The sequence below is a fragment of the Denticeps clupeoides genome, unplaced genomic scaffold (genome assembly GCF_900700375.1).
Source record: "Denticeps clupeoides unplaced genomic scaffold, fDenClu1.1, whole genome shotgun sequence".
Taxonomy (NCBI): domain Eukaryota; kingdom Metazoa; phylum Chordata; class Actinopteri; order Clupeiformes; family Denticipitidae; genus Denticeps; species Denticeps clupeoides.
Genome location: NW_021630015.1, coordinates 802,594 through 811,791, shown reverse-complemented (window position 1 = coordinate 811,791; position 9,198 = coordinate 802,594). Strand labels below are relative to the sequence as shown.

The following is a 9,198-nucleotide window of genomic DNA, read 5'->3' as shown; positions in this document are numbered from 1 at the left end:
GTCCAGTTCTTCATTGCTGCAGCTCTGCTTCCTTCGTTTGGATGGTGGAACCAGGTGGACTGGCAGCTCCTGGGGAAGAACCAGACCTTCCAGTTTGGCTTCGATGAGATGGCTGGCCAGGGCAAACTCCTCGTCATCCAGCATGCCGTCGTGGTCAACGTCTGACAGATGCCAGATGCGGGCCAGCACGGAGGTGGGCAGCTGGGTGCTGAGCATCCAGTTCTTGGCCTTGGTGCCACTCAGCTTCCCATCACTGGGTGAGAGGTTGTAGAAGACCTCATCATACTTTGGCTTGTCTTTCATCACCGTCCACTCCAGGTCTGGCAGGTCACCTCCCCTCTCCTCTCCGTTCTGCTGCAGAAAGGGGTTCCTCTCAGTAAAAGGCCCTCTGTGTGACCCCACAAAGGCTCCACCTTGCACCCCAGGCTGGTCAGCTGCCTCCAGCTCCTCCTGATGTAGGAGAGGCATCAGTGTGGCGATGTCTGTGGAGAGCAACTCATCCAGAGCAGACATGAGTTTGGGTTTCAGGCCTTTGAACTTGGTGAAATCGTGACTCATCAGCTGCTCCTAGAGGAGAAGAACAATGCAGAAGTAAACAATGTGAGCTGCAAGAATGACTGAATTCATCTTCATATGAATCAAAAAAACAATGCACCTGCATCTTGGCACAGTCTGGAAAGTCCCCAGGTGAGATCTGGTGACGCTGCTGAATCCTGGAGAAAATGACTGGGAGCTCGTGGATCAGGTCCCTTTTCTTGTTGTCTCTTCCAAAGACTAAAGGCATTTCCTGTTTTAGGTGGCTGATGATGTAGACATGAGCCTGTGTTGAAAAAAAAAGATTTTTTTTTAAATAATTTTCCCTGTGACTTTACTAAAAAAAGGGGTGTGGCATATTTTTTCCCTGTGACTTTAACAAAAAAGGGGTGTGGCATATTTTATCCCTGTGACTTTAACAAAAATGGGTGTGGCATAAGTTTTCCTTGTGACTTTTCTATAAAAAAAAAAGGTGTGGCATAAGTTTTCCCTGTGACTTTACTAAAAAGGGGGGTGGCATAATTTTTCCCTGTGACTTTACTAAAAAAGGGGTGTGGCATATTTTGTCTCTGTGACTTTACTAAAAAAGGGGTGTGGCATACGTTTTCCCTGTGACTTTACTAAAAAAAGGGGTGTGGCATAAGTTTTTTCTGTGACTTTACTAAAAAAGGGGTGTGGCATATTTTGTCTCTGTGACTTTACTAAAAAAGGGGTGTGGCATCCGTTTTCCCTGTGACTTTACTAAAAAAGGGGTGTGGTATTTTGTCTCTGTGACTTTACTAAAAAGGGGTGTGGCATAAGTTTTCCCTGTGACTTTACTAAAAAAGGGGTGTGGCATAAGTTTTCCGTGACTTTACTAAAAAAGGGGTGTGGCATATTTTGTCTCTGTGACTTTACTAAAAAAGGGGTGTGGCATACGTTTTCCCTGTGACTTTACTAAAAAAAGGGGTGTGGCATAAGTTTTTTCTGTGACTTTACTAAAAAAGGGGTGTGGCATATTTTGTCTCTGTGACTTTACTAAAAAAGGGGTGTGGCATCCGTTTTCCCTGTGACTTTACTAAAAAAGGGGTGTGGTATATTTTGTCTCTGTGACTTTATTAAAAAAGGGGTGTGGCATAAGTTTTCCCTGTGACTTTACTAAAAAAGGGGTGTGGCATACGTTTTCCGTGACTTTACTAAAAAGGGGTGTGGCATATTTTGTCTCTGTGACTTTACTAAAAAAGGGGTGTGGCATACGTTTTCCCTGTGACTTTACTAAAAAAGGGGTGTGGCATAAGTTTTTTCTGTGACTTTACTAAAAAAGGGGTGTGGCATATTTGTCTCTGTGACTTTACTAAAAAAGGGGTGTGACATCCGTTTTCCCTGTGACTTTACTAAAAAGGGGTGTGGTATATTTTGTCTCTGTGACTTTACTAAAAAAGGGGTGTGGCATACGTTTTCCCTGTGACTTTACAAAAAAGGGGTGTGGCATAAGTTTTCCGTGACTTTACTAAAAAAGGGGTGTGGCATATTTTGTCTCTGTGACTTTACTAAAAAAGGGGTGTGGCATAAGTTTTCCCTGTGTCTTTACTAAAAAAGGGGTGTGGCATATTTTGTCTCTGTGACTTTACTAAAAAAGGGGTGTGGCATAAGTGTGAGTTCCTGATTCTGCTGAGAAGAAATTTTGAGGATGTCATGTAAATATGCTGTCTGGATCTGTGAATCTACACTGTATTGGTTGAATTTGATTTACATTTACATTTACATTTACAGCATTTATCAGACGCCCTTATCCAGAGCGACTTACAATCAGTAGTTACAGGGACAGTCCCCCTGGAGCAACTTAAGGTTAAGTGTCTTGCTCAGGGACACTATGGTAGTAAGTGGGGTTTGAACCCGGGTCTTCTGGTTCACAGGCGAGTGTGTTACCCACTAGGCTACTACCACCCATATTATATTTATAGATATAAATATAATCTTTTTGGCCTCGTGTTACGCTTGCTGCTGGCTGAAGGTTCTGGTTCTGCGGCTGTGTCCGACCCTCACCCTCACTGAGCGTGCCCGCTTCACCAGGTCGTTCAGCTTGCGCAGAGCCGCGTTGCGGGGCAGATCCTGAATGTCTGCGAACAGGCCCTCCTCCTCCTGCTCGAACATGCGCTGGTAGTCGGCCACCCTGAACGCCTTGGACCAGAAGGACCCGATGTAGACCCGCAGCACCTCTGGGGTGCCGAACACTTTCCCCAGCGACCACATGAGCGCGCCGTAGACCCGCAGCAGCTGCTGGGTGTCCACCGCGTCGGCCTTGTTCAGCAGCACGCGCAGCTTGTCCTCGTTGCCACGCAGGGCCCCGATGGTTCTGGAGAACTCGTCAGAGAGCTCCAGCTTGTGGGCATCACACAGGAGTATGATGCGGTCCACGTGCTCGGCGAACCAGCGGAGCACCGCCGGGAAGTCGTACCCTGGGAGGAGAACACGGTGAGTGCGGAGACACAGAGGACCATCCGGATTGAACCAGTCCAACCTCTGCTGAGTCGCCTCTTGGCAGCAGACAGGATTCCAGGGGTGTCGATGACGCTGATGCTCTCCAAGACCTGGTTTGGCAGCTGAACGCACTGGAACCTGCAGAGGCGACATTTCCACGTTGTTTCTCAGCTCGTCCGGATCCCTCACCTGCCCTCTCACCTGTTGAGGAACGCCGTTCCGAAGGGATTCAGTTTGCGGAAGGGCTTGTTGGGGTCGGTGATGAGGGCATTTCCAGGGATGATGGCCTCGGTCTTCCCATGCATGAGGGCGGTGAAGCTGTCGGTCGTGGGTTCTGGTCCCACCCGGCCACCTGGGAAGTCCTGTTCTAGAAGGTATCTGGTGAAATACATTCAGATTTGGCATGTAGTGGTAAGAACGTCACCGTGACTGATGGGAGTTCTGCTCACCTGATGAACGTCGTTTTCCCCGTCGAGTACTGACCCACGACGAGGATCATGGGCTTGTTGTCGAAATCGGCATCTTCCAGGCTGGGAGAGTGAAAATCTGAGAAGCAATACCGCTTCTCTAGGGGCAGCAGCTTCTGTCGGTACAGGGCCTTCAGGCCCTCGGTCACAGTCTGAACCTCCTTCAAAGATCTGCCACTGCCCGCTTTCTGCCGCCCGCCAGGCATCACGTCCACCCTGCTGAAGAAGACCAGGTTTAGGACATTTTAGACCTTCATTCTGAAAATCCTCCTCGGGGATCTGCTGTGGGTGGAATTTGATGATCTCTCGTGGACACGATCTGCTCTGGAGCTCGCAGCTGTGCTCCGCGCTGACGGAGCTGGGGGGCGTTAACCGCTGAGCCGGACGAGTCTCAGAGTACGTGGAACTGGGTGGGGTGGCAGCCGAGGTCCATGGTGGAATTAAAGCCCTGTCACAACGGGGAAGAAACGCCAGTAGATCACAGTGGGTGTGGAGTGAAATCGTGGAGGAGAAAAAGGAATGAAATGATAAATCAGCCCTGTAGATTCAGGCACATTGTTAGTTCAGGTTTAATAAAAACTGTTCTGTTGCATCCTAATCAGAATCAGATGTCCTGACCCTCATACATTTAAATGACAAAATAAGCCGTTTTCACCTGACTTTTGAACGAAGCGGCTGTTTCCCTTTATCGGCGATGATGAACGTTGCTCAAACTGCCCTCCTTCTATGTCATTCGGTTCAGGAACGACTTCGCCGGCGGGTCTGTCATTTCCTCCCCAGCATCCATCAGCACACTGCAAGTCAAACGAAAAACTGAATCCAGATGTTCTGTGGGGGCGGAGTCACTACTGCAGACTGGAGACCAGTCACTGGACGCCACGCTCCCAACGTCCGTCCTTTCTAATCGCCTGACCCGTGACCAAGGGCACAGTGGCAGCCATGATGTGAAAGGCCACCTATATTCTAATTAATACCGATTTACATCCACTCAATGACTACACAGAGTCAGCCCCAGTCTAATCAATTTATCGCACTTCCACTATATATGGTGGGATACATGAATATTAATAATATGAATAATTCTAATAGAGAATAGGCTGCAGAAAATGTCCAGACCTCCAGGTCGGTGAAATACCCGTAAAAAGTAATCTGTCCCGTCTGATATTTCTTTGATTGGATTAATTGACTGTTTTTAAGTTCAGTTCAGTGCAGATCAGGAGTGTGTTGGTGCAGGCTTTATTAGATTAATAATAGATTAACGATAAGAATACGACGTGTCCTCACAAGATGGCGCCACCGTCCTGAACATGTGAGGAACTGTCCCGTTCTCTGTCAGCGTGTTATATATCGTGTAATTTACCGTGTTATATATCCTTCTGCTGGAACTGAGACGTTTTTAACTCTATTTTTCATTTCATCGGTACAGGGTCTCCCTCCATTTCAGCCACATGTGTTCGCCTCGAAAGTGACGGAGTAGAAATGCGTTTTTAGATTTTGAACGGACGTAATAAACCTTGTCATGTGAAATGCGAGTTGATGTCGACGCGAGTGGAGGAATTACCCGAGTAATGTCCCATGGTTTAAAAGCGCCGCGCTTCTGTTTCTGCAGTGACCCCGTGACCTCTGACCTCCACTGACCAGCAGCTCTGTCTCGGACAGGAACAAGAGGAAGGTGCGTAAATGTGTCCGAATGAAGTTAAGATTGGCCATTTTCATGAATAAGCACCAGGCTTATTCAGCAAGGCGTAGCAAAATGTACCAATTACATTTACCAGACGCCCTTATCCAGAGCGACTTATAGTCAGTAGTTACAGGGACAGTCCCCCCCTGGAGACACTGAGGGTTAAGTGTCTTGCTCAGGGACACGATGGTAGTAAGTGGGATTTGAACCTGTGTCTTCTGGTTCACAGGCGAGTGTGTTACCGCTAGGCTACTACCACCCTATTTATTAATTATTGATCTCGCCGGGTTGTTATTAGGCTGTAATGGAGCAATATGTGATCAGAACCCTGGTCTTCGTGTGCAGGACATGGCGTCCCACTGCAGCAGAAGCCTGGGGCAGCACGCCTGGGAGCTCGCAGATGCCGCTCTGCTCGAGCCGTTTTCGGGGTCTGGACACGGCGAAGACAGTCACGCGTGGGTTCCCGCCGCTGCCGAGAGGCCTGGAGCAGACGTGGTGATGGAGCAGTTCCAGGAGGTCGCCCTGGAGTTCCCTCTCCCCGACCTGCAGGCGCTGGAAGACATGTGGTCCGAGCAGGACCAGCCTGCACCTCTTCCTGAGACCATCGCCGGCTGCAGCTTCGATCTTGCGATTTTGATGGTCTCGTCGAGCACTGCGAATTTAGCACCGATGCTCCTGCAGCCCCACCTTCCCCGACTGAAACCCCAGGCCCCGTCCCCAGGAGGAAGGCAGCAAGAAAGGTGAAGAACCAGATCTCTCCGGAACTACACATGGAGCACTCGCCCTACCTGTCCATGAAGGTACCACACCGTGCTCCTCACACCACAAGATTGGCAACCAATAGGTCAGCCTTGGTAAAGTGGCCTTCGTTTGCATAGGGAGGGGGAGTTTTCATCATGGACCAGCCAGGAGAAGGACCAGATTCTGATAAAAGGTAATAATAACTCCTCTAGGAGCACAGTTCTGTAAGATTAAACCAGCGCTGTAGTAGAAATCTCCCTCTGCTTGCAGCTGGAACATCTCAGAGGACGGAATCTTCACCGGGTCCCAGACAGTACCGGTGCTGTACCACCTCACATCGGCCTGTGAACCTCTGGATTGCATTTTTTATTCTTCATGGTTCCGCACGGTCTTTGTCTTACAGCGGAGTGACGGAGCTCAGGACCAAGGTCCCCAGAAGCCCGTCTGTCTGTCCCCGCTGCTCATCCCCGTGTCTGTTCCGGTACCTGACAGATCTACAGATGTTCAGGAGAAGACCTGGTTGCAGACAGCCAGCAGTAGTGGAGGCCAGGAACATCTGAAGAGCCTGATCATGCCCCCTCTGTCGGAGGCAGGCGGAGCCCTCGCCGGCCGGCGGAGCTGGGCGGCTGGAGGGTCTCTCAGTCAGCTGATCCTGGCCTATCAACCTCCACCATACACGCCACCTCCCATGCTGAGCCCTCTGTACCTCAGCGCCGCTCTGGGTTCGTGTGCAGAAGTTCTTCCAGCTGCATATCTCGAGGAACCTCTGCTGAAAGTTTTTTACATCTCACTGTTTTTACGTCCCACAGACAACGTGGACAGGATTGCAGTAGACGTCGTCACCATCAGCCCGTGAGTGTGTGCTGTTTCTGCGCCGTTTCCGTGGTTACTGCTTCACTAGTTGTCCCTGGCTGGTGGAACAACATGCCCGGCTCCATTCAACTAGCCGAGACTACTACCACCTTTAAGAAGCAGCTAAAAACTCACTTTTTTAAAAAGCATTTCAAACGAGTCCAACACCGAATGAGAATTGCTGGTGTCGTCCTCTTGTAATTCGCTTTGGATAAAAGTAAAGTAAAGTGGTTGTAAAGCGGGAATGTGGGCTGGGTGTGAACTTTGCTGCAGGAAGATCAACGTGGGGCCGCGCTTCCAGGCCGAGATCCCGCCGCTGAGGAACCCCCTGATGCTGCTGTACGACGAGCATCCAGCTCAGCTGGTGTGGGCGCCGTGGAGAGGCCTACCCAGCAATGCGGAGATGCAGAAGAGGGGTAAAATCTGCACACACACACACACACACACACTCTCATGGCCTGAGCCACATGAGCCCCGTGGTACCAATCTTCATCTGGTCTTCAGTCTCAGACTTCCTGGACCTGTGCTCCTCCAGCGTCCTGCCAGGAGGGGGCACCAACACAGAGCTGGCCCTACACTGTCTCCACGAGGTGCAGGGAAACGTCCTGGTGAGATGATACCACCTTTAAAAGCAACAGGAACGACCGTGATGGCTACAGGTCCCGCGTCCTCACGTCTCCTCATGTCCTCACCCTTTAGGCTGCACTGGACCTGCTGATGCTGAGGGGAGATTACCGTTCATCCGCTCATCCCTTAAACGACTACCACTACACAGGTGCGCTCCTGGTTATTCTTTATTAATTAATTATCATCATCGTTACGTTCCTACGAAGCCAAATATCCTACGCAATTTATCTATTTTCAATTCATAACAGTACGTTTAGTAGGTGTTTAATTACATTATTACATTCATTTTCATTACAGCGTCCCAACATATAAACCACGTGTATATTATATGCTTTGTATGGATGGATAATCTACAATCATTTGAAGACTTTAGTAGCTTTTATTATTCGCCACATAATCAGCGAATACACCGCGGTTATTAAAACTCCAACTGGTCCTAATGCTCCCATGGCTGCTGCTGGTGAGATGGCTGCTGCCGCGGCTCCTGCTGCCACTTTTTCCAGGCCGCTGTTCACCTAAATCCATAAAGGCCAGGAATTACGTCCGTGGAGTTACGATCAACTGTGATCGCGGTGATCTGGCGCTCACCTGTCGGGATTTGCGCTTCCCGTACCGCAGGTCGGTAACAAAGTGCTCGCAGTTGGAGGCGAGGAGGTGGTAGGGCACCTGCTGGCCCACCAGACTGTTCGCCCGGCCAAGAATTTCATCCACGGGCCGCACCTTGTACTCTTGGTCCAAAAAGTTGTTGACGCGGAACGTTGACGTGCCCAGCGCCTCCTTGAGGTTCTGTTTGGTCACAACCGCAACGTTGGACTTCCCAGACTTGGAGCCGCCGCTGGAACTCCCTGACTGTTCAACTGAACAGATTTACAAAATTACAACCATTATTAGACATTATTTCTATATTCAAATAAATAACAACTGAATGAGGGTGACTTTATTGCTTGTTTAATCAGTGCAACTGGTTTATTTTTTGTATTCTCGCATCCATTATGCAGCATTTTACAGGCATTTGCATCTTCGTAGGACTTTAAAACCAGGAAAGTTGTAACGGGCTCCTAAATTTAAACGTCATGCAGCGCTCACGTCGGGTCACGTGAATCACGTCACCGCCACCGACGTAAACGGCCCAGTGTGCGTATGGTCCTCTGTCCATCTCAATCAGGTCACCAGGCTCTGGCATCTGAACAAACTCAAAAGATGTCTTTCTTTGTTCAGTAAATGTCGAGGATTCTGCGCAGAGTCTCGGTTCTCGATAACGTTTTCCCGCGAAGTACGTGCACTTCGAATATAATATCATCTATTCCAAATCTCCTTAATTGTACATTATACTAAGATCGGTCACCTGAGTGTCGCCCATGGTGAAGTGCACGACGTTGCGTCGATCCACGCCCGTTTTTTGGGATGCGTTCTGCGCATGCGCAACATTCAGCACAGTGAGTATATATGCGCAGAGCAACGCGCGTAGCAGCCTGCGCATGCGCAGAACGCATCCCAGTGACAGCACATTTTTACAAGCATACTTATACATAAGTGAACTATTAAATGCTGAACTATTAAATATAAACCTGATTCTTTTGAGCACCGACGTGATAAAATCCATGGAAATATTTGAGCAGAGCTTTAGGATTTCCCTGGATTGTGCTGATTTCAGGGTCTGATTATTGGAGCCCCCAGGAAAAAAGGCTGTTCCGGAAAGGCCTGCTCGCCCATGACAAGAACTTTCAGCTTATTCACAGAGTGGTGAGTCCAGCTCTGCACACATCTCCTTTTTCTTGTGAAGTGTGACCTCAGTGTTCACGGCAGGTACGAGCAAGTCTGTGGGCCAGTGTGTGG

The 9,198-nt window shown here is 49.3% G+C and overlaps 3 protein-coding genes across 3 annotated transcripts; 1 reads left to right on the top strand and 2 right to left on the bottom strand.

Moving 5' to 3' along the window:
* LOC114780453 (EH domain-containing protein 2-like) lies at positions 1-4,341 on the bottom strand (the record flags this gene model as incomplete). Its single annotated transcript, XM_028967745.1, has 7 exons — positions 4,122-4,341; positions 3,444-3,677; positions 3,196-3,372; positions 3,035-3,132; positions 2,560-2,972; positions 656-820; positions 1-567 (listed from the first exon to the last, which is right to left on the bottom strand). Coding segments are annotated over exons 2-7 (1,644 nt in total), but the record flags the coding sequence as incomplete, so codon positions are not given.
* A 1,149-nt stretch (positions 4,342-5,490) lies between these two features.
* On the top strand, positions 5,491-7,536 carry LOC114780452 (zinc finger protein 541-like). Its single transcript, XM_028967744.1, has 9 exons — positions 5,491-5,708; positions 5,807-5,942; positions 6,021-6,076; positions 6,154-6,202; positions 6,287-6,605; positions 6,693-6,735; positions 7,009-7,151; positions 7,240-7,343; positions 7,435-7,536. The coding sequence occupies exons 1-9, from the start codon at positions 5,491-5,493 to the stop codon at positions 7,534-7,536; spliced, it is 1,170 nt and encodes a 389-aa protein (XP_028823577.1).
* LOC114780420 (retinoic acid receptor responder protein 3-like) lies at positions 7,506-8,767 on the bottom strand. Its single transcript, XM_028967708.1, has 4 exons — positions 8,708-8,767; positions 8,449-8,545; positions 7,951-8,219; positions 7,506-7,877 (listed from the first exon to the last, which is right to left on the bottom strand). The coding sequence occupies exons 1-4, from the start codon at positions 8,720-8,722 to the stop codon at positions 7,719-7,721; spliced, it is 540 nt and encodes a 179-aa protein (XP_028823541.1). The 5' UTR covers positions 8,723-8,767; the 3' UTR covers positions 7,506-7,718.
* Positions 8,768-9,198: the final 431 nt, after the last annotated feature.